This window comes from Aphidius gifuensis, linkage group LG1 (genome assembly GCF_014905175.1).
Source record: "Aphidius gifuensis isolate YNYX2018 linkage group LG1, ASM1490517v1, whole genome shotgun sequence".
Lineage (NCBI taxonomy): Eukaryota > Metazoa > Arthropoda > Insecta > Hymenoptera > Braconidae > Aphidius > Aphidius gifuensis.
This window is the reverse complement of record NC_057788.1, coordinates 7045656-7071455: the sequence shown is the minus strand read 5'-3', so window position 1 is coordinate 7071455 and position 25800 is coordinate 7045656. Positions and strand designations below refer to the sequence as shown.

General features: G+C 24.4%; 2 protein-coding genes across 31 annotated transcripts; both read right to left on the bottom strand.

The window, feature by feature from the left end:
* Positions 1–1619: 1619 nt before the first annotated feature.
* Positions 1620–5652, bottom strand: LOC122847460 (tropomyosin-1). Of its 4 annotated transcripts, none has more exons than XM_044145174.1 (7): positions 5530–5651; positions 3568–3855; positions 3367–3500; positions 3066–3254; positions 2901–2976; positions 2699–2831; positions 1620–1754 (listed from the first exon to the last, which is right to left on the bottom strand). In XM_044145174.1, exons 2-7 carry the CDS (start codon positions 3805–3807, stop codon positions 1672–1674), a joined length of 855 nt encoding a protein of 284 aa, XP_044001109.1. In that variant the 5' UTR covers positions 3808–3855; positions 5530–5651; the 3' UTR covers positions 1620–1671. The 4 variants fall into 4 exon arrangements, with proteins under 4 accessions (XP_044001109.1, XP_044001108.1, XP_044001111.1 ...); XM_044145173.1 differs by having other exon boundaries at positions 5526–5650; XM_044145176.1 differs by lacking the exon at positions 1620–1754 and adding an exon at positions 2182–2451 and having other exon boundaries at positions 5530–5652.
* A 1977-nt stretch (positions 5653–7629) lies between these two features.
* Positions 7630–25212, bottom strand: LOC122847452 (tropomyosin Per a 7.0102). 27 transcript variants are annotated; one of them, XR_006373372.1, is made up of 11 exons: positions 25080–25212; positions 23860–24026; positions 23643–23768; positions 17112–17245; positions 15421–15538; positions 13181–13251; positions 12314–12389; positions 12104–12166; positions 11058–11127; positions 8477–8645; positions 8293–8318 (listed from the first exon to the last, which is right to left on the bottom strand). XR_006373372.1 is itself a non-coding variant. In XM_044145158.1 (10 exons), the coding sequence occupies exons 2-10, from the start codon at positions 23971–23973 to the stop codon at positions 7683–7685; spliced, it is 855 nt and encodes a 284-aa protein (XP_044001093.1). In that variant the 5' UTR covers positions 23974–24026; positions 25080–25212; the 3' UTR covers positions 7630–7682. The 27 variants fall into 27 exon arrangements, 21 of the variants coding, with proteins under 21 accessions (XP_044001093.1, XP_044001089.1, XP_044001080.1 ...); XR_006373373.1 differs by lacking the exon at positions 13181–13251 and adding an exon at positions 12649–12719; XR_006373371.1 differs by lacking the exon at positions 15421–15538 and adding an exon at positions 15022–15139.
* Between the last annotated feature and the right edge of the window lie 588 nt (positions 25213–25800).

Sequence of the window (25800 nt, the reverse complement as noted above, 5' to 3'; positions counted from 1 at the left end):
TTTTTATTGCTTGATAGCTATCAATTATCTACGCATGATTCATCATACTGCCAATTTTTGGACAAAATAATTACTGGCAAATTTTAATTACAATAAAATAACGAATGTACAAAATTTAATGATTTTTAATATCCTATTTTTATGTGTATTATTTCTCTTTATTTTTTTTCATGTTTGTATAGACACATTTTAAAAATATATATTAATTGTTGATTTTTTATTGTTATTTTTCAAGTTAAATTTTCAAACTCAATTATAAAATCAAATTGACATTTTAATAGTCTTGATACAAAAAAAATTAGAAAAAAAAGTTAATTTTCAAACATAGGGCGCAATTATTAAATTATAGTTTTTATTTTTCAATTTTTGGGTCATCGCAGTGAAGATAGAGTCAGCGCGCTAATGCCTGCAGACCGTGTTGGCAAAAAAATGAAAAATCGAAAATTCAAAATTTGCTCCTTTATTTAATAATAAACTTTTTCATATAATTTTTTTTGCATTCGAAATAATCAAATAATGAAAAAGATGGTTGTTGATATTTTTTTTTTTGCTCCATTCAATATTTTTGATATACCATATTACCATCGTGCTATTAAAACTGGATTATTTGACGATTATTTATACTCCAATTGATCCATATCTATCTATAACGTATCTGTTTTTTTTAAATTAATTTTTTATTATTAATTACGGTTGATTTTTGAATAATTAATAAAAAATTTGTTATTTATTTATCTACGTTTGTTTATATTTTGGTTATTATTATTTAAAATAGATTTTTTTATTTTTACAACGAAATAAATAAACAATAATATTTGTTTTTGATCTTCTTCTCAGATTTTTCGAATGTGTCTTACTTGTAACTGCAAATACAAAGCATGCTCAAGAACATCTCAACGTCTTGGTGATGGTCTTTTTCTTTTTGTTGCTGACTTTGCTGATAATGTGGGTTCTCGTATTAATTAATATTTTTTATTGATGATTATTGCAACTTTGTTGCTTCAAATGATTTCATATATAATAATTTATTCGGACATGATAAATTCATGATTTTCAAAGCCCCAATATTAATTTAGCTAAATTAATTATCAAAATTAAAAACTGTAATAAATTATTAACTACAAAAAATAATAAATTTCAAAATTAATACGTAAAACACTTACATCGATTTTTATTAAATTTCGTTTAACATTTCGTACATTATTTAATTTTTAAATATTATCAATTTAATAATTTCCGATAGTGTATGGTGTTTATATTATTATTGTAAATAAATTGTACAATTCTAGACTAATTATTTACGGAAAGAAAAATAATAATAGTTGTAAATAAATAATAAGTCAATCTGTATTTTTTTTTTTTTTTTCATTTTTTTTTTTCGGTAAACAGTTTGACTCAAATTTCGCAGTCCAGACAATACACGTATAAATTATTATTTAATTATATATAATTACAAGTAATCATAGACTGAATTTATGCATGAAAATTTGAGTCAAGTTTACACAGTTCTTGATATTTTAATACAATAAAATATTTCATACATAGAATTTTTTTTTTTTTTTATTTCAACAGGGTGTATGTGTATGTTTGTGTATGTGTGTGTGTATGTATGTATTGTGTAAAATTTATATTTTTTTTTTAATTCGAAAAAAAAAAAAAAAATTAATTTTTTTAATAACCAGCCAATTCAGCAAATGTTGAGTCCATTTCATCGGCCAGTGACTTGTATCTGTCCTTGTTGATTCCAAGCTCATCTGTAATATTAATTCAAAATTAATTATAATTGTTTATTCAAAATTATTATAATATATTTCATTCAAAAAAAGAAAACATTTATGGATAAATATCTGGAAACAGGTACACCCTAGAAACAGTAGTGTTAGTTGGTGGTGTGCATCGGACTTGGTTTTTTTTTTTCCTAGGGAACAACTAAAAGGCTTGGTGAAAATTCAACAATCTTTAATTTTTTTTTTTTCAAATTATCATAATTATTATGATAATTGTAATAATTATTTGATAATGTCGTATTGATTAACCTATCCTATAAGGTTTTTTGGTTTTATTGTTTAAATTTTTTTTTTATTTTTCGGGGTAATACCAAAAGTACCTGAAACACGAGATGCTCGATGCTGTGAAGCTAAGCCTTTTCTGTTATAATTTTGTGTGTAATTGTATGTGTCGTTTAAGTGAGGTGTTTTTTTTTTTTTTAATATAGTTTTTTTTTTGTTTTAAAAAGAAGAAAGTTGAGATAGTAATGTTAGACGTGTTAGGTATAGATTTTTGATTTAATTTTTTTTTGTTATTTGTTTGTTTAATTGTTGATGTTGTTGTTTTTTTTTTTTTTTTTGCTAGTTTTGTGAGATAATTTTTAGTAGGCAGTAAGCTCAGCATATGTCGAATCCAAGTCGTCTACAATAGCTTTGTGTTTCTCCTTCTCATGGAACAAGTCGTCTGCAATAAGAAACGATCATTTTTTTTTTTCGATTTTTAATTTTTTTTTTTTCTTCATTTGAACTTGATGATTCTTTCAACACCTTGTTTTTTTTTTTTTTTTTTAATTTTTTATACTTGCCAATGATAGTTTTAAAATAATTAATTATTAAAAAAATTATTATTACTCGTGAAAAGAAATAAAATAAAATTTTAGTTATAAAAATTTTGTTGATATTTAATATTAAATTGAAATACGATAACTGACCTTCGAGTCTATCAACCTCCTTCTGGAGTTTTTTGACAGTTTTTTCGGCAAATTCAGCACGTGCTTCAGCCTCCTTCAATTTGACAGTCAATGTTTTCAATTGACGTTTAAATTCTTCAACTCTTTGGTTTGCCTAATATAATTAAAACGAAAAAAATTAATTAACATAATTTTTTGAATAAAATTATTTTAAAAATATTACCTTTTCTTCTGAGACTTCCAAAGATTTCAAACTGTTACCAACAACTTTAAGTTCTTCTTCCAATTCCATGATTTTTCTAAATAAAAAAAGGAACGAATGGATTAGTTCTTTTTCATTTAAAAAATTTATAAAAAGTAAAGCTTTTTGTCAATTAAATAAACTCACGCTTCACCGGATTTTACACGGTCTTCAGCAACTTCAAGTTCGTCTTCAACAAAGGCCAATTTACGTGATACTTCATCTGATTTACCATCAGCATCCTCAGCAAGTAAACGTGCTTCTTTGAGTTGATTTGTCAATTGATCCATTCGTTCCTCATCTTGTTGAGCACGGTTTTCCAATACTTTGCACATACTGCATTCGAAAAAAATAGACATATTTTTAAAATATTTAAATACCAATGAGTATGTATTATCGATTGACATTAATAATAATAAATTTAAAGTAGAAAAAATAATTAAATTACCGGCTAGACTCGTCAGCAGCTTGAGATGCTTCAGCTAATTTAACTGATGCAGTGTTGAGACGTTCCTCGGATCTTTCAAGATCTTCTTCAATCAATTGTACTTTTCTGTTTAATGCAGCAACTTCAGATTCAGCCTTTAAAATAAAAATATAACAATAAATTAACAATGAAAAATTTGTTATAATTTTTTTTAAATCTTACATTTGTGAGAGATTTTTCACGTTCTTCAAGATTTCTGTTGGCTTGATCCAAATTACCCTTGTTTGTTACAAGATCACTCTCAACTTGTTGAAGTTTTTTACGTAGATCATTAACTTCTTCAAGTACTTTATCAGCACGCATATTTGCCTCTTTAGCTTGTCCCTCACATGTATCAGCTTTATCCATTGCATTGTCTTTTTCAAGCTTCATCGCTTGCATCTTCTTTTTAATTGCGTCCATGATGACGGTTTTTGTTTTTCTACTTTTCTCACGAAATTAAGAAAATCGCTGTTAAATTTAAAAAAAAAAAATCACCAATTAGTTCATTGTTGTTTGGCAATATTTTACAAATACCTATATAAATTTTGTTTTTTTTTTTAAATTAATGGGTTTAAATTTAGTAATTATTTCATGCGTCAACCTTAAATGCATCGTTGGTGTGAATCACTCCGCAGTTTTATCCAGCAATAGAAAAATGCAAAACATATGGCTCTTGATGCTCCAAAAAAAGATGAAAAAATTTACCAAAGAATTTGATAAAAAGAAATTCAGATTTTATTTATACTAGCCGCGAAAATATCTACACGAAAATATACTTATATTATTTATGAAAAAAAAAAAATAATAATAATAATGACAGTGGGTGGATCGAGTTTAGATTTTTATTGAGGTCATACTCAAAATATATCGTGAAAATTATATTTAAAAAAAAGGTATAAAAATATTTTATTGGTATTTTTTTCATGGTCACAAGACAAATTAAAGTATCAAAATGAAAAAATTGAATAATTAAAAAAAAAAAGATATAATTTATAACAAATAATAGTTTGTCTGGTAGTTTAGATATTTTTCACCATAGAGTCAATGTTGTATACTCAAATAGAACAACCAACGAATATTCTAAAAATAAAAAAATACCCGACTTCGAATAAATGTATATGCCTGGAAGCATGAGCCACCGTAACCCAAAAGATCGAGCTTTACTTGGCCGCCAACGACGGCCGACATTCGATCTAAGTGTTTCGTAATTTATTTTTAGATTTTCCGAAAGTTTGCGAAACATTTAGAATAGTCAGCATAGAAGCCCAACCATTTATATATATATATTTTTTAAATTTTTTTTTAAATACGTCACTGATATTACAAGCACGTTTTAATGTCAAATAAAAAATTATTAAATTTATATATAAATATTTTTTTATTATTAAAAATTAAAATTTAATATTACTTGACAATTTTGCATAACAAAAAATGGTATAATTTTGGGAATAATGCCAAGGACTCTTGTCTATCTTGTTCTATTTTGAGGCAAAATATTATACCACTTTTTGTAAATGAAAAATTTAGAAAAATTAAATTACATTAGATAACTTTAGTAAAGTCACTTTAAATTATTAATATTAATAAACAATATTGTTAATTTGTCAAATGGTTAATTATTGTTAATTCAATGTTAATTCTACTTACGACATTATGATTTCATAAATAGTCAAAAAGTAGACTTTTAAAGCATAAGCAGTATAAATCAGCACTGTTAGAATTATCAAGCTTTTGAAAATCCACATTATTTTTTTTTAAATATATTTTTCCTCTCAGATGATAGTTGTCAACATCCTGTAAAATTAATTTTCAAATGTCACTCACGAAACAATATTATTATGCAAAAAAAAAAAATTAAATTTTAAATATATTTTCTTGCTACTTTACAAGATTAATGAAAAGAAAAAAAAAAAAGAAAAGATTTAAAAAAAAATAATAATTAAATAATTTTTATCAATGAAAGATACTTTTTTTTTTTTTTTTTTTTGTTTTAGTAAATAGTTTGTGTAATGTATATGCAGAAGCAGCAGCTGTCAAAAGAGCGTTAGAATAATTTGTCACAGATGTTTATTTTTTATTTATTTATTTTTGGTTTATCATCTTAATGAAGATGATAAAGACGTGGTGAACACACTTACCTACCCTCGCGAGTAGACCGACGCACGACGAGTGTCGTTTGAATTTCCCAAGTAATATCAAAGCTCGTTTAAAAAGCTCATTGGTGGGAGGCAACCAAAAATGGCGAGAGTAAGAAAAATGCATCTGGTTGCGGTGCGCACGTCTTCTTCCTTCTTTTCTTAATCATTCTCCAATGTCTTTGTGATGTTTATTTCTAATTTAACTATTTTTTTATTTTTATTTTTTTAAAAAAAGGGGAAAAAAGACATTTCAAATAACTAATAAAAACAGTTGGTTCTTCCGGGGGTCTACGCCAATGTTTTAAATGCGCGACTTATTCATTCAGGTGTCTGCGCATTAATTTACATAAAAAAAAAAAAATTCAAAAATAATTCAAATAGGCGTGGAATAAATTAATCATAAAAAATATATTACTTCAACTTGACAAAATATGGTTCAATTTCAAATTACATTTAATCATTTTTTGATTAGTTGAAATTAACCAATTTTTAAATAATATTTATGACAAAATTTTATTAATATAGATGTTATATTAAAATAGAATTTATTTATTTTTGTTTTTTGTTCATTTGAAATTTTATATATATATTTTTATTTAAGATTATTTTGCCAAGTCAAAAATACATTTTTTACATTTATACTCGGAATTTTTGGAGAAAGTGTTAATAGCTAGTGAACAGAAGATATTTTAAATAAATAAAAAATATAATTTTTTAAAATTTCATAATTGCCAAAAATTTATGATAAATATTTTTTATTTTTTTTTTGATTAAAATATAAAAAATTGTTGATAATAAAATGAACCAGGGAAATGTATGTGTCCCAAGAATAGGAATCAGTGGATATACAAAAATATCTATAAATAAATATAAATGGCATTCAGAGCAAATATATTAAATGAGATGTAGACAATTTTGTGATGAACTTGTTGGGTAAAGTAGATTTTTCAATAATAATTTCTATGGTATATTTCTACATGACAACATCAATATTTCGTGTTGTTGATCCAACTGCCAAGGCAAGGCACGTGGGTTGAATGCCAGATGAACCAAAAAAAAAAAAACGAATATATATTTGTAAAAAAAAAAAAAATATAACACAATCCAAAACAAATTCTACGTCATATATTAAGATTGTTCTACTTTTTTAGTGAACCTTTTAAAGTCTCCGCATAAAAATATACACATGTCATTATATCTTTTTTTAATATATTTTATTTCGCTCCATACTTAACATTATCTTAGAAAAAAATTGTTTTTTTTTAAATTTTAGTAACTTCCTTTTTATTTTTTTTCTCATCTTTATTTTATCGTTTTTTTTTTTCTTTTATTTTCTTAACATCGAGGGTAGGCACTCGGCGACAAAACAGGGTGGTTTACACATGATACATGACATTGGTATTAAACCTATCACACGTGCCGCCAATAGCCAAAAAAAATTTATCAATTAATGAGTATTAGTTACAATTATGTTGGTGCAATTTTAGTATTTATGAAATATTTTATTAAAAACATATCAAGGTCCATTATTTCATAAGTCAACATATTTTTTTTTTGTTTATTATTTTACGAAAAACAGCAAGTGTATTTTTATTTTCTGTTTTTTTTTTTTTTTAACTGACACAATTTGATTTTTCTTTTAACCTTGGAAATATGAAACTTTTTTTTTTGTGTAATTTTCAATATAAATTTTTGGATATTTTTTTATTTATAAAATTTTTCTACTGTCAGTAAAATGAATTTATATAAGTATATAAAAAAATTGTATAAATAAATTTACAATTATTATAGAAAAAAATTTAAATATTCTTGCAAAATTGATATTGAGTAAAAGAAAATTAACAAGTTATATTTACTTATTTATTATACCATTTGTTTGTTTTTTAACATTGTTTAATGACATTTTGAAATGGTTTTATTTTTTAAATTTATTCTTATTATTATTTGAGGCAATTAATCAGTTTATTTTTAAATGCTCAATTAAAATTATGAATAAGCAAAGAAAAAAGAAAAAAAAATGGACATGACGATGGTGGAAGTTTTTTTTCATTTGTGGAGACTTTTTTTTTATTATTAAATATTTTCTTTGGCGGCAGTGTTATTGATGACGAGCATGTTGATTTTTTTTTTTTCTTCACATACTCGTTACAATCCTCGTTAGTACCCAGCAAGATCAGCAAATGTTTGATCCATTTCTTCAGCAATTGCTTTGTACTTACTACGCTCGTTCACAAGTTCATCTGTAACGATAACAAAGGAAAGGACACATGGTTCAATTAGTTAATTTTGTTAATGAGGCAGGTGAATTAGTTTTTTTTTTTTTTGTTTTTCAATAGACAATTTCAAACAAAATCAATAAGACAGACTATTAAAATATCTCATTTTCTTTTTTCGACGAAATAAAACTAATCAAATTATTAATAGCTTAAAAATATTTATTAGTTCAACTAAAATATATTTAAAAATAAAGGATAAATGTTTTTAAATAAATAAACAAATAGACATTTACAATAGATTAATTTTAATTACAATAATACAAGTAATATTTTCATGATCAAAATTAAGATCATATATTTTAAAATATTTTTGTGTTTTTTCTTTTTTTTTTCTTGTGTATATGTTGTTGAAGTTGTTGGTAATAATATTTTTGTGTGTGTGTGTATGTGTGTGATTGAAGATGTTTGTTTTATTGGGATAATCAATCCAAAATTTATTAACCAACAAGTTCGGTAAAGGTGAGATCCAAATCGTCGCAGATGTATTTGTATTTCTCCTTTTCGTGGACGAGCTCGTCTGTAATTAAATTAAACACAAATAAGTAAATTATTTATTAGAAAAGTTTATGTTTTTTTTTTAAATTGAATCCCTTTGAACCATATTTTTTATTTATTTTTGTAATTTAAGCATTAGAGAGTTAAAAAGCACATAAGCTTTGGACTTTATTAACTTACGTATTATTGTTAGATAAGAAGCAATAAATCTAACAAATAGGCAATGTAAAAATATTTTATTTTTTATTGGGAAAAATTTTGCATTATTAAATTCCATAGAGTTCTTCGAATGCGACATCTAAACCATCGCCAATTTCCTTGTATTTTTCTTTCTCGACTAACATCTCATCTGTAAGCATGTCAAATGTCGAAAAAATTTAAGAAGCAATTATTTATTATAATATTACAAAATTACCTACAAAATGAAGCGTTATAAATAATTAATTTTTAAATAAAAATAGTAATTAGAAAAAAAAAATAATAATTTTATAATAGCTCATGGTGTAGTTTGTGTTTAAAATTAAAATAATTAAGATATAGTTTTTTTTTGTTCAATAAAACATATCAAGAATTATAAAGCAATTTAAATAACAGTGACTACACAAGTGCTATTGAAAATTATAATCAAGTATCGTCTTTGTTTATTCAAATGACCTTCAAATAATATCGAAACTTTAAATCGTGTAAATTTCTAATCTTGAATAATTCCGTCAATTTAAATTATGACAATATTACGTAATAATCTTTGTCGGCTACGTCAAGGAAAATTTTTTTAACAAATGATTATTATTTTTTTAACATTTTAATCAAGTATAAATTAATCATTATAATTATATCTGTCAATTTAATTTTAATGTCAGTTAACTCAGTCAGTTTTTTTGTATTGTAAACATAAAAGGAAGCATATTTAATTCAAATACATACTCACCTATCACACTCAAAAATACCTACCTATTGTTTGTTGAATAGTTGTTATTTTTTATCCATGCAGGATTACAAACTTTGTTAGATTTTTAAGTATTTATTTATCACAGTTATTTCGTGTTATTTTTGGATTATTAGATTAACTTATTAATAGGTCAAATTAAAATTAAAATAATTTTTAAAACAACAAAAAAATAATTAAAACAAAACAACAAAAAACACATTCATTTCAAAATGAAAATATATATTATAAACAAATTCATAATAATAGCAATATATAATAATTATTATTACAATGATATTAGTTGATTTTATCATTTTTTTTTTTTTAATTTTTCGTTTGATTACGATTAAGTAAATTAATAGACTATCTTAATAAACTCAAGTATTTTTTCGTATTTTCTTTCTCGCTTATTATTTATTTTTTTCTTAAATCCGTCTCACGATTAGAAATAAACATTAATCAAACAATAATATGAAAGAACAAAAGTTTGAAATTACATTATATATAAATTCTTTTTTTTTTTTAGTAGATTTTTAATTAATTTTATAATTTTTTTATTTTTGGAAGTAATTCATTTCGTTTTTGTAGTTTACAATCAAAATTAAATTAATAATATTTTTTTTTTTAAATTAGATAATAAAAGAAAAATGTTATCAAATATATTTTAAAGAAACAAAATGATATTTAACAGGAAGCTATTGAAAATAATTTAATTAACGGCAGTATTTAACGTTTAAAAATTAATTTTTAATTATAAAAAAGAAAAACAAGTTATATTTATTAATGTGAGTAGAAGAAAGAAAATAAATCAAATATTTTAAATGCGCGTGAACGAATAATTTTTAATTTTATTTAAGAACTTTTTTAAACTATAATATAAATTGTGGAATATTTTTTTTTCTGTAAATTGTACTTTTCGGAATGTTATCAGAATTATCAAAATTTTGTCTTTTTTTTTCTCCTTCTTTTACATTGATTTTTTAATGCAAAAATTACTGCTCAGTTTTTTTTTTTATATATACTTTTGACAGATTGTTCTTTCATCACGTATTTTATGTATATTAATAATTTCTCATGCATTCAAAAATTACTCATTCATTCATCAGACAAACGGTGGACGGTGGTGTCAGCAATTTGATCCATTAAAACAAATTGAAGAGTAGGAAGAGTAGCCTAATTGACATCTCCATACTCGTTCTAGTTTCTTTTTTTTTTTTTTTAAATTTATGATATGCACCATTATCATAGTGTTATATCCAAAACAAAAAAAAAACATTCATGTATAAATGGGTGATATATAAATTTCTTTTTTTTTGTTAATCCACCGAAATTAAACACCGAAGATCTACATATTCTGGATGTCATGTAGAGTTGCTTCCATTTCCTCTTGTAGCATTTTGTTTTTTTCTTTTTCACCAAGGAGATCGTCTGTAAATATTACTCGTTAAGCCAAAAAAAAACCACACACTCACACCATAATAAAAATAAATTTAATTCAAATAATAAAATAAAAAATCAAGTTAAATAATAAAAATCAAATTAAACAAAAAAAAAAATTGTATTAAAATTAAAACTTTAAAAGGCAAAAAAATTAGTTTTTTTTTTTTTTTTTGGTATTTAGTTTCACTCAAAAAATGGGAATTAGAGCTGTTTCTTTTTTTTTTTTGTCGATGAGAAAATTTTGTCTGTATTTTCAATTTATAAAAAAAATTATAGATTGAAATATTCTTTTGTTAAATTTAACAAATTTAATAATTATTTGTCAAGTAATTTGTATTTGATTTATAAAATTTATTTCATTTTTAAATTTGTTATTTGATGTTTGATACATACCCTCGAGCCTGTCGACCTCTTTCTGGAGTTTCTGAACAGATCGTTCAGCGAACTCAGCACGAGCCTCAGCCTGAAATAAATTCATATTTGCATTAATAAATAATACATTTTCTTGGTTATTTAAATGGACTTTAGTCGATGTCAATAGACTTTTATTTATATTTTTATTTATCATTCCAATGAGAATGTTATTTAATATTCAAATTGATATCGACTAAAGTGTTTATTGTGATAAAATTATTTTCAAATAAATCTACATGCATTTTTTTTGTTTTATATTTTTAAAAAAAGCTCAACACACTCAATGTGTTGATTAAATTATTTTGAAATTTAAAAAACATGTTATTTTTTAAAAAACTCAAAACCAACTCAATTTCGTACCTTCTGAGATTGAACGTCATTTCAATGGACAACCCTTAATAACTCAATGATTTTTTATATATTTTTTTTTTTTAAATTTGAAATATCTCTATTACTCAAAGGCTTATAGAAAAAAAATTTTAACAACAAAATTTAATTGACTAATATGCAAAAATGTTATTTGTAATTCAAATACTTGTTGATAGTAAAAACGAGAATATTCCCAATCAATTTAATTGTCGACATTTGGAGCAATAGAGACATCTCAGCAAAAACTAAATAATTCTTTTTTTTTTCTTTTAAATGATGTATTAACAAAATAATATATATTTTTTGTTAATAATTATTTTTATTACCTCTTTTAATGAACTTTCAAGGTTCTTCACTTGGCCTTCGAAATTTTCCTCCCTTTGTGTCGCCTGGTTTTTAGTGAAACGCACAACAAACAAACCAAAAAAAAAAAAGAAAAACATTTGTTAGTAAAATCAAGTTAAATTAATGGTTTTTTATCAGGTGATTTTTCAGTTGATATTTTTCTCATATCAGCAGCTGAATAAAAAGGGTTTTTTAAAAAATTATAAATTGTTATATTAGTCAGTGGTAATGTCAACAAGCAAAAAAAAAAAATTAATTATCATCAAACAATTTAAAACCGAGCAAAAGTAAGGCACACGCGATATTTGTACCTCCTTAAGACGGGTTGTCAAGGTCTTAATTTGATTCTTGTATTCCTCTTCACGTTGGTTGGCCTATAGAAGAGTATATATATTTATTTCATTTTTTTATATTGAATTTATTTTTCATAGAAAAAATAATATTAATAAATTTGATTTTATATTTTATATTGATTCTTTAATAGGTCTTTTATGGTGGGAATATATAATTATTTATTTTACCTTTTCCTCTGATACTTCAAGGGATTTTAAATTGTTGCCAACAACACGGAGTTCCTCTTCCAATTCAACGATTTTACTGTGAAAAAAAAAACAAATTAAAAACATTAAAATTGCAATAATATAAAGTTTAAAAAAATCTTTAGGTCATCTTTTATAAATTTTATAATATAAAAATAATTTTTAAAAATTGTCAAACTCTTTGTAAATTAAAAATACAAGACATAAAGATTTTTTTTTTTTACAATGATAATTTTTTAATTAACATAAAATATATTAATATCACAACAATGCAAATAGCAGAATTAAAAAAAAAACAACAACAACTATCTACTTACGATTCGGAAAGCTCAGCTTTTTCCTCAGCTCTTTCAAGGTCTTGCTCCATCATGACTAGTTTCCTTGCCACCTAAATTAAACATTCAAATAGTGTCATGCCAAAGCGAACAAAATTGTTTTTTTTTTTTTAAATTAATTATAAATAAAAACAAAATTATTAGCACAAATTATCGTGCAATAATAAAATTAATATTGTCGTTTGGTTATTTGTAAAATCTGCAATTATCCATGAGGCCTGGTAACTCGATCAGTTGTCCTGCTGCTCTGATGACTAACAATCGCGCAACAAAACTTTTTTTTTAAGGAAAGGGGTGTAACAATTAGAGGGTTTCAAATGTAAGCGATATTTTAAAAATGGCTTCCATACAAAAAAAAAATTTTTAAGTGCAAAAGAAAAACGAAATATACATATATTTACAATCAAGCACTTGTGTTTTACAATTGGCTTGTTGGTGTTAATTATTATTGATAATTTAATCACTCAAAAATAATGCAAATAAAATATATATACGATTGATAAACGATTCTTACGATTCTCCAGCCTCAGCACGTTCTTCAGCACGCTCAAGATCGGCTTCAACCATGGCCAATTTACGAGCAACCTATTTTAATAAAACAAGGTTTTTCCGTTTTATTCAATGAACCTCGATTCTATTTTTATAACAAAATATCAACAAAGCTAATTTTATTTGTATATAATAAAAAATTTATATATATTTATTCTTGTTATCTTCATCAATTCATTGGAATGGCTAATTGAAAATATTCATAATTTAAATTCAAGGAAAAATTAACTTTGTTGATAATATTAACAATGATTTCTGACGACTATAAAATTAATTTGATCAAGATAAAATTAAAACTATATTTTTTTAAATACATTTAACGATTAATCGTCAGAAAACATTTAACTCTGGGCATATAGTTATTCAAATAACAAACTTAAAAACATGAGCGATATTTCAATTAATTTATCAGCGAAAAAAAATCAAATTTCTTGGAAAAAATTATTGGAGTTGTTAATTAATTAATTCAGGAATTTTCACACAGCTGATGGTTAGTTCCTTGCTGAAATTATTAAAAGATTTTTTTTTTTTTTGGATAGGATCAACGACAAACATAAATCCAACCTGATCAGAAAAATAAAGGTTTTTTTTTTTTCCTCAAGTATTTTCCTATTGGGTCAATATTGACATCAAGTAAATTTAAATAATATATTTTTCTTTAAATAATTCTCGGACTATTATCTAATCTATTTGACTTGCCTGTATTTTTGTCACCCATTTAAAAATGTTGTAGACTGAGCATTTATATTGAACACGAGTTATTTCTATTATTATTTTTTTTTAAAAAAAGTCTAATTGTCAATAATTCCTATTTGTTTTTTTACATATTAAAAAAAATAATTATTTAATGTTATCTAGTTATATTCTATATTCCCTCATTAAACCGCAATCACAGCACAAATATATATTACTTATTACGTTTAACACTTCATAAAAATTCCGTTTGTTTGGCAATTTTTTTAAAAAAAAACACTATAAATTTTTGAATCTTTTTTACAATTATTTAACGCTCAACCTTGATTTTTTTTAAAAATCATATAGCCCAACGGTCACGTCTAAATTTAAAATATATATTCAATTCAAGTCTCGACAACTTGAATGTTGTCCCCCCGACCATAAGTACCCCATGAATACCAAAAAGATAAATATATTTATTTATAATAATAATAAAAAAGGAGAACGTACTCCAAAACTAAAATCCCATATTAAAAATATTATTATTTAAAAATAGATAGAACCTTCACTGTCGCCACAAAAGCACCAATTCTTTTTTTTTTTTTTTTTTTCTCTTCTCAACAAAGACTCATTTTTGCATTTTGAGAAATTTAAAAATAAAAAAAAAAAAAAAGAAAAACCCGCACACTTGCAAAAAATATTCACACGCATATCACTTTTTTTTTTTTTTTTTGATTAGCTATAAAAACAGCACCAAATAAATGAAACTGATTTAAAAAAAAAATAAATCGTGCTAATTACACTAAAATTAACACGAGCACCATTTTCTATATATTTTTTTTGATTGTGTTTTTTTTTTTTTAAATTTTCGTTAGTATTCTTTTTGAGGATAATAGACTATGTGGTCACGATGCAAAATCGAGCACAGCCATCATAAATGGTAACCAGATATATGATAAAAAAAAAAAAAACATAATGTATATATGAAAAATAAAAATAAAAAAAAAAAATTTTAACTCTTAAATGAGCAACACAGCGAGGAACACACAGTGAGTTAGGGTTAGGCACTTTTGCTAATGACTAGGAGCCATTATCACTGCAATCACGTGTTTTTTTTGACGGTTCTCGAACCTCATCGTATTTTTTGTCAGCTTCTTCAGCGAGGAATCTAGCCTCTTTCAGTTGATTTTCAAGTGCATCCATACGTTCTTCGTCTGCCAAACTGCGGTTCTCGAGAATCTTGCGGGCGCTTTATATTACGAATGAATGAAAATATAAATTAATACATAATAATGATAATTTTTCATAAATATTTATGTTGATGAATTAATTTCTCGGCTCTGCTACTGATGAATTAATTAGCTGTAAATTATAGAAAAATTGATTGGTAATTAAAAGTTGTATTTTTATTTTACAAGTGGATTTTATGATATACCACTTAATAAAAAATAATAATCTTTCAATTACCATCAAGTTTTTCTATGTAGAAAAAAAAAAAAATAAAAACATGGACATTAGCTAATGACCCACCTCCTCGTACTTCTTGTCTGCCTCTTCAGCGATGAGCTTGGCCTGGGTCAATTGTTGCTCCAAAATTGAGACTCGATCATCCTCCATGTTGGTGCGATTTTCAAGAGCCTTGCGTATCCTAATAATTTTTTAAATTAATTTCGAAATGCTCTTGTGTTGGTAGAACTCAATTGACTTTATTATATTTTATTTTTTTTTTAAATAATAATCGTTTTTGAATTTAGTTAAAAAAAAATATTTTAACTTGGTTGATTGTTTTTATTTTTTTGCTCAAATCAAAGATTAAATATGTTCTTCCAATACTCGTCATTACGAAAATTTTCAAAAAAAAAATCTCGTGAATAAAACTACATAATTATAAAATTTATTAAAATTTTTTTTTTCCAAAAAAACAAACAAATAATAGTTGAAAATAAAAAAATAACATTCATCGAGATTTTTTTTTTTAATTTAAATAAAAATTCCAATAAAAAATATAAAACATAATTCCACTTTCAATGACCAAGAGTAAAATATATTTGATGATTAATTTATTGCTGAGGAAAAAAAATAAAATATTTTTTTTTTTTTTAGAATAAAAATAGCATATGTTTGAAAATAATTATCATATCTTATTTGAGTCATCAGCACTGATGACTCATTGATCGTACCGACTGACACACAGTTTCAATGATAAGATAAAAAATAAAATAATAAAATATATACTAGTGAATGTAGAATTAATGTATCATCTACTTTTTGAATATTTTTATCTTCTTCTCTTGGTCATTGAAGGGCATCATGCACGTTATGCATCGACATTACCAAAATGGTAAATCAAGAACGATGACGAAGCGCAGACGAGAGAATGTTAAATAAAAAAATAAAAAATTATTCTTTTGGTATGTAAAGACATAAAAGGAAGGCCTAAGATCGTTTACGAAAACTGATTTGATTTTATCTAGCATAAAAAAGAGTGTAATCAACTCTTGTGTACATACACTCGAGTAATATTTTATTAAACGTTAATCTTATCGTAAAGTTTTAAAAAAATAACTCGACAGTATTTTAAAACAAAATAAAAAAAAAAAAAAACAACAAATTAAGTTTACTTGAAAAAGAAGAATTTAAAATTCCTTCAACATTTTTATACAGATTTTTTAATAAAATTTTATATATATTTAAAAGTTTTTTAAAAAATAGTGACAACGGGAATTTTATTTAGAAAGTTTAAAATTTTTTTTTTTACCATATAAAGATACTTGATATTGACAATACAAAAAACAAATATTTTTTGGTTATTTAGATAGTGAGTTTATGTTTGTTTTTAAATAAAAAAATATAACAGGCTTGTTATCGATTTATTTTTTTAATCATATCTTTGCCTGACGATTTTTTTTTTATCCAACTACAATGTCCAAATTGTTTATCGAGAATAAAAAATAAATAAGAAATATCCAAACAAAAATAAAAAATAAATAAAAAATATCCAAACTATTTTATTGAAAATAAAAAAACAAATAGAAAATTTTTCTCGTCTACGCTTTAAAAATTTATGAACGTTATTTAATTATCATTTTAATTTTCTAAATTGAAAATAACATTGAGTATTGATTTTTAGAATTTTATCAAAGATAAATAAAATAAAACGCTCATAAATTTTCGGTGAGATCAATGACATTTGTAACGGTATGCAAATGAGTATTTCTCACCGTTCACTCTCATCAGCAGCTTGGGATGCTTCAGCCAATTTGGCAGTAGCAGTTGCAAGTCTCTCCTCAGATCTTTCAAGATCTTCTTCAAGGAGCTGGATGCGACGATTGAGGGCTGCAACCTCAGATTCAGCCTGAAATTAAAAAAAAAAAATTAATTAATTATCAACAAAATTTTAAGTATAAATTCAATGATTTAAAATGACGATCCCATTTTATTGTTACGCTCAAATAAATTAAACAAAATAATCAGTTTGTAAAAAAAAAAAAAATATATATAACCATCCGGAAATCCGTATAAATCAAAAACTTTTATTCAACAATACATGCTTGCTGAGTTTCCCAGACTAACAATATAATTTCATTTGACTTTTCTGAAAATTAATGTCACTTAAAACAAATTATAAAACTTAAAAACTATTTAAAGTTGGTTAAGCCTTAAAGTCGTTGAAATTTAGACCAATTAATTTTCTAACAAAACAATGATAAACAAATTAATTAAATTTATTATTCAATATGTAAAAAAATTAATAATTATTTCGAAAATTAAACAAACAATCATTGAGAGTTAAAATAATTTAACAAAAAAAAGGCTTGCAATTTGTAAAAATTATTCATCATTTAGTCTCTATCACTGATAAGAAATATGATTAAAATTTTATCATACTCTTTGCTATAAAATTAAATAAATTAATTTATTTTTTATCCTATCATGTTGATAATATATTTATATTATTCAAACAAAATACAATGAAAATTCTATATGTATTATTAGAAAATTAATTAACTGCTAGTAAAAACATATCATCAATGTATAATTTATTAACACAAATATATTATTTATGTAATTATGCAACGTTGTCCTATTAAAATGAAAGAAGAGAAAATATGTTTAGGCGGTATTACGTGTAGACAATTAGAGTTAATTTGCCAGAGAGCGCGATGAATGGCTTCAAGTTCAGTTACCTTAGCTCTTTATTTATTTTTCTATTATTTTTTTATCCACATATATATTTTTTTTTATTTATTGAAAGTTACCTCAGCTTAAATACCAATATACATAAACCAGTTTTGCATTGATGGGTATTTAAAAATTACGAAACAAAATGTAGAAAGAAAAAAAAAAAAAAAAAACTAAATAAAAACATTGAGAAATATTTTTTTTGATAAAATATTAATCATCAATTTAATATTAATAATAAAAATTAAAATAATTTTACAATGAATAATATTATAATCAAACAAAGAAAAAATATAATATTGTCATAATTTTTTATTAATAAAAATTAAACAATGACATTAAATTTTCAATGTCATAAAATATTTATTATTGCGCAAAAGAAAATTAAATTATTATTAATTCCATATGACCTCGAAAATTAATATTAACAAATGATATTTAAAACAAAAGAAAATAATTTTATTTCATTAATATTTTACATAATTAATTTCTTAATAATCAAAATAATAAAATTGAATATTTTATTTGCTAAAATAAGCCACCAAAAAAAAAAGAAAGATACAAATTTTTATTACTCATTTTTACTATCGTGGTTTTTAATACGATTTTATTTCGATTTCGAAAAAATTTCGATTATTAAAATAATAATTAAAGAGTGACTAGAAACAAGCCCATTAAATAGTAGTTATTTCTAAATGAAAAAAAAAATATATTACACCCATTTTTTGATCACCTGCTTACACTGACATACCAACTTTAAAATCCAGTTTAATTAATTTAATACAATAGTCATTAACAATCAAGTGCCACCACCTTAAATATTTTCAAGTCTATTTAAAAATTAAAAACAACAACATTAAATTGTAATAATATAAATTGCAAGTTCATTAAACAAATAAACAATAATAATTTAGTATAAAAAAAATAAAAACATAAATATTTTTCGGAGCAATATGAGGATTTCTTCAGGGTCATGTTGGCAAGTTAATAAAATTTTGGAAAAGAATGTGAAAGAGGCCGGTTAGATATATATATATTTTTTTTTTCGCGTGTTGTATAGTTGTGCCCCTCCCAATGAGCATGCTTTCATCACAGGTTGTATTAGTGTGTAAAATATATATACATTGGTGTATAACCGAGGTAGACACTCTTTTAGCTTGACGACCAACGAGTGGCCCCCACTGACACGCACACGATCGATCTGATGCCGGCACCGTGTCTCATTCTTTTTTCTTTTTTTATACAAATTTTTTTTATTACTATTTTTTTTTCATTCCCATTTCAAGGGATTTTTTTTTAGGGAAGTTCCTTGAACAGGTTTTATTACCAAAAGTCAATTACATTTTCCAAAATAAATTTCATTAATTTTTATTACACAAAATAATAATAGTAATGGGAATAATGAATTTTTTTTTTTTGGAGTCTATAAAAATCATCAATATAAATAAATAATATTTAATCGAACGAAATGCCACACTCACTTCCTCGCGTCGCATCACTTCCACCTGCAACTGCTTCTGATACACGTCACACTCATCTTTATATTTTTCCATTTCTTCTTTAGTTTGTCGCATTTTTTTCTTGAGTACATCAAGAATTGTGCCCTGCACTTGCATCGCCATTTTTTAAAATTTTTTTTTCAAATAAATATATTACGCTTGAAATTTTTTTTAATACAAAACACTTGTATTATACTACTGTCACTATTAAATTTTTTTTCTTTTTTTTCTTTATACTTTAATTACACAATTTTTAAATTTTATTTAAACAAATTAATAATAATATAAATTTTTTATTTGTTTATTTATGATTGTTAGTTTATTATTTAATAGTAATTATTGTATTTATTGATGATTATAAAAAATGTAGTTGTTTGAGCGGTGACTATACTCCGAACTGTCGTTACACGAGCAACCACTGACTGGTGGGATTTCGAGGCAAGATGGCCGACTCCAGTCATCCTTTATTTGCGCATGCGTTGTGACTTATTGAAAGTAGTTCCATGTTGTTTACAATTATATTTACGCAAAAAATAGTGCATTTATTGATGCAAAAATAATCATTAAAAATTGAAAAAAAAAATTATAATTATTTATTTTTTAATTGAATAATTTAATCAAATTTAAAATATTAGAATTAAAGATTTTTATATTTATTAATTGCTAGTTATTGATTGGTAAATTAATTATTTGTAAATAAATATAATTTAACTACGCTTGATAAATGTGTTGTACGGTTGCAATGGAGCCCGGAAATACCGCGCCCGTTGTCATTGCGCGCCTATTCATTTGAATCGTCAAACAATTTGAACATTGTTGTTGTTAAATATATAAATTTTTTTTTTAACAAAAAATAAAAGCTATTAATCAATATAGGGAATAAGTTAATTCCGGTGAATTCAAGTTTATGTTTATCCATGTGGAAAATAAAAAAAAAAAAAATTATTTATAGTGATAATCAATGGATTCAGTATATGTTGATTTTTCATCAATTTTATATTCCCATCACATTATCATCATATGTGGTGGGAATATGATGATGTTGATGATGATATTAAACCTACGTGTTTACGTCATTACTCATTACGCAGTATTTCTTGTGGAATTTATATTGATGATTCATTGTAATTATATTTTATATTAATATCACAAGTTATTCGTTAAATAAATAATAAAATATCTTTATTGCTTGAATGAATAATATTTTAAATAAACATTTTAAAAATTATTCAATAATTATATCTTGTCAATTGTCATTGGCAGGTTAATCAAGAAAATATCAATTAGCTATTTAACAATTAATTAAAAATTTAAAATGCCATTGAAATACAAATTGCAAATTTTAAAATTAATTTTTTTTTCATAATCTTCAATTGACCCTCAAAATAAAAACAATATTAATTTCGAAAAAAAAAATATTTTAAAAATATTTGTTTAAAATTTCAAAGTTAAAGAAAATTATTTTAATTTTTAATTAATGATTATTATAATTAAAATAATATTTTTATAATTGATAAAATTTATCAAAAATTAATAACAAATTTTATTATTGGTACACAAGTGTATCTGCATTTTTACAGATGTACAATGTCTTTAAAATATTTTAAATGGAAGACTGCCAAGTATTGTTTAAACAAGTTCAAGTAAACTCTTGACTAATCTCATTTAAAAGAAAAATTCTATCTCAACTTTTATCATTGAAAAATTAAATAAAACTCTCAATTAATTTTTTTTTTTTTTCAAGTGTAAATGATAAATAAAAATGATTTATTTTCTTTAATAATAAATTATGATGAGTTTATTAAATTAAATAAATTGTTGCTTGCATCAATGTCATCATAATTGTAAAATATTATAAAAAATATTTCAATTCTATAATCGAATTAGAAAAAATAAAAAAAAACGTCTAAGCTTACGCAATATATTTTCTGGGATATTTTCAAAAGTCACTGGATCACGTAGTAGATGTTGCTTATTTTTAGCCAGAATGTAAATATATATATTTGAAACATTGTCGTAACATGAGTTTGTATCAAAACCTTGATAAATATCTGATGGATTTTTGTGTTTAAAATAATAAATAAAATGTTAGTTTGGATATTGGACTCAAAAAAAAAAAGTAACGTTATTTTCATGCATTTAAATATTATGATTATTTACCGGCTACATATGTACAGTGATCTTTGAAAGAATAAAACATATTTATAGAATGGACCGGTTGGCAACAGTATATTACGGTCATTCAATAAGAACAAAATTAAAAAATAAAATAATCCGCCCAACATGGTGTAAATTAAATAGACAAAGTTAAAAAAAAAAAAAAGTCATTTAAATAAAATTAATAAGCCCTATTTTATAAATAAAAATACACCACATATATTCATGATAAATTAATGCACATACAAACACATATGACGTCACAGAAATGAAGGTCAAATTGCCTGTCTTATTCTATATAATCACAAACCCTATGTACATGTTTAAATATACTTTGAATGAGCACGCGGTTCTCGTATGTTTTATATGTAAAAAATGCGGATACATTTTTTTTAAATGCCTGCTAATATACTGACCCGCTTAAGCTGATTTCCCATAATATTTGATAATTCATTTTTGATAAGACTGAATTTCATCATTGTATCACTGGAAAATATTGATGATCCAAATGCAAGTCCAGGATAATCAGCACATCTTTTTCTACGTCTTGCTTCACGTTCTGATTGTACCTCAGCACGTTCACTAGTACATCGTAATTTAGCAAGTTCAAGTATTTCTGGATCTTCTTCAATTATATAATTTTCATCATCAGAATGTCCATCACCACGAGCCCTTGCGACCGCGTGCTCAGGCTCGGTTATATTTTTTTTTCTTGTTCTAATTGGTGTTGTTTTTGGTGATTCTTTTAATTTAATTTGTTCATCAAGTTTTTTTGATTTATTTATATTACTATCTTCATCATCTGAATATTTGATATTATCATAATCATTGTCATCATCATCATCATCATCGTGGTTATTTCTATTATCATTATCATCAAAAGACAATTTTATATCAAGCCTGGATTGACCACACTGCGCGGGTCTATGCTCAATTGTTTCATCTGAATTATCATCATGAAATTCAGTAAGAACAATCAGTTTATCATGTTGATGATTTTGTTTATCATCTGTTAATATGTTATCCAATATTTTATCATATTTATTATTATCATTTAGCTTGTCATTGTCATTTGTACTTGTTATTATTGTTGGTGTTGTTGTTGTTGTTGTTATTGTTGTGGCGCTAGTGCAACCACCATATGTAAATTCACCAGAATGACAATGCTGATATTGTTGACTGTCAGCATTGCTACCAGTAGGGCCACACTGCGCGGGTCCTCTACTGGATATATCAAGTCTACGTCTTGTTGTATGCCTTGGATGATGTTGATGACCACGACGTCTAACTGTCGTTGACAATACGTGATCCATTTCTCTAAGGATATCTCCCTACTCAACCTACTGACCTCACTTATACAAATACTATTTTTATTTAATTTATTATTATTATTATTATTATATTTTTGTTTTTTAAATTAGTAGCACTGCTACCACTGTACCAGACACACCGCCATTTTGTCTGTCACTGTTTCTCTATGTGTTAAATTTTTATGTTTTCGTTGCCAGTTTTATTTCTCTCTACTCTTTCTTCCCCGTTACTCTCGTTTTTCACGTAACTTCTATCACGATGTATATGTATTTGTAAATGTGTATATAAATCAAAGCTCGTTGTTCCAACTTGCTTATCCCCCACCTCAACAAATATATATTTTTATTTCAAAAATAAATTTTTTTTTTTTTTTCGACAACTATCAGCGCTACGGGTGGTTGTTTCAATTAAATTATCAAATAATTTTCTGGATTATCGACAATTTTATTAGACTAGATGGCGACACCTTATTGATAGAATTTTTTTGATGATAATATTTGATTTTTTTAATTTTTAAAAATGGATAAATATTAGAAAATAAATTATCCCTTCTTTTTGTATTTAAATAATAATTTTTTTTAAGTAATAAATAATATAACTTACATTTTGGAGGGCCTTGTCTTTTTCTTCAAGTTTAGCATTTACTTGCATAAGGGCTTCCTGGGTCTGGTCAAGATCATTTTCAATTGTTTGAATCTTTTTTTGGAGTGAACGAGCTTCCTCCTCGGCCTATTTGAAAACGAAAAATAAATTTTAATTTATAGAAAAAAATTAAATGACCTATTTATTTGGATTTTTATGGGAAATTTAAGGTAATGACCTTTTCGGCGCGTGCATTGGCATCACGGGCTTGTTGTTCACACAACAGAGCACGATCCATTGCATTATCCTTCTCCAATTTCATTCCCTGCATCTTTTTCTTGATTGCGTCCATTTTTGATTAGTTTTTTTTTTCCCTTTCGTTGAAAAAAAAATCAAGAAGATGATCTGAAATAAAAAAAAAAAAAAGAAAAAATACAATAAAATATTTATTAAGCCGTTGAATTATTTAATATTATAAAATTGTAATTTTTGTTGAGTTAAACAAGTTTTTTGGCTCCTGAACTTTCTGGATCGGTGGGTATATATTTAGTGAACACGCCCGTCTTACTATTTTTAGAAGAAGGTCTTTGCTTTTAAATAAAAAATATAAAAAAATCACCCGGGCACTTAAAATGCATTCAACATGCAGTGATAAATAAAAGCAATACAAATAAAATTGATTATTTTTATTTATTTGATTATGAAAAAAAATAAATAAATTCATGGCTAGTGAATCAGGATAAACGAGAAAAAATTAATCATAAAATTTATTTTACAGTCAATTTATATAAAAAATAAATTATAAAATGATGTCTTATATAATTTTCACTTAATTTTTTATATTTCGAATTATTTTAAATGAAAAATGGGATAAACAAATTGATAAATGTGAATAAATAATTTCAACTTTTTTTGAAAAAAAAAGAATTTATAAATTCCAATGACGTAAGTAACGTTTTAAAAGTATATCTTGAGGGTAAGTTATTTTTAAATTTAAAACTACCAGGGGGGAGAAATTACTGTGCAAAGATATCATCGGACCATTTCGGGTTAGCAAGAGCGGGAGAGACATGGTGTCCTGTTACTCGTTAATTCACATTAAAATTTTTTTTTTTCATTTAAATTATTGGCAATATTTTGTTTATTTATTTATCATTCTTATTATTAATATACAAAAATAATAATTGTATAATTCAATTGACTGTCAAATATAAAAATACATTTGTTTTTTTATTTTTATTTTGAAACAATATTAAATTTTTTAAATATTAAAAATTAATTTTAATATTTAAAAATAGTTTTGTTTAAAGATGGATATAATTTAATTTTTTAATGATTAATTTAGGGTTGCTTTTGTTTAATTTTAATGATAAAAAATGATATAAAATGTCGGAAAATTATGGTGGATAAATAATTGAAAAAAATATAAAAAGTCCACATGGACCACTGTGTACTTACTTGAAGTGGTTTCTTATTACTGTCGAGCTGGTGTGTCTAAGTTGCACGTTGACTCACAACTGGCAGTTATTTGAAATGCCTCCAATAAGATCTCCCTTCTTTTTTGATACCGGTGCAAGTTTTCAAGAAAAGCTGTGAGCCTCTATTTCGCCGCCAATGTATTACTCACACCCCTCTTGCGCTTTACTTTACGCACCAAAAAAGAAAAACCAAAAAAAAAATATATATGTAAAATAAATTTAAAAAAATAAATAAATAAAAAATCAAGCACGGAAATGTATACCAAGAGAAAAATATCTTTAGATTTCAAAGACCTCAATGCGTTAATTTACTTTCGTTGGAGCAACTGGAGTGGAAATAGAGTAAATTCTTTTCATTTTTTAAAATTATTTCTTTAAAAATCAAAAAAAAAACTGGACAAATTTTTAATTTTTTAATAGTTAGTTTAAAAATAATATTTTACATTTAAATACAACACATTTTCATAATGAAAAATTATCAATTTTTTATCAATTTAGCTATCACTGAGTAAATTAAATTTGGATGACGAAAAAATTAAAAATATTACCATGTTCGGTTTGATTTAAAAAAAATTTTTTTACCTTGATTTTAATTGTTCAATATATATTTTTGAATAAAAAGTGAATCATCACCTTAGTTGGTGTATTCACCAGGAGAAAGGTGTTGAAATTTATTGCAGAAGGTCAAAAAGGTCATTCAT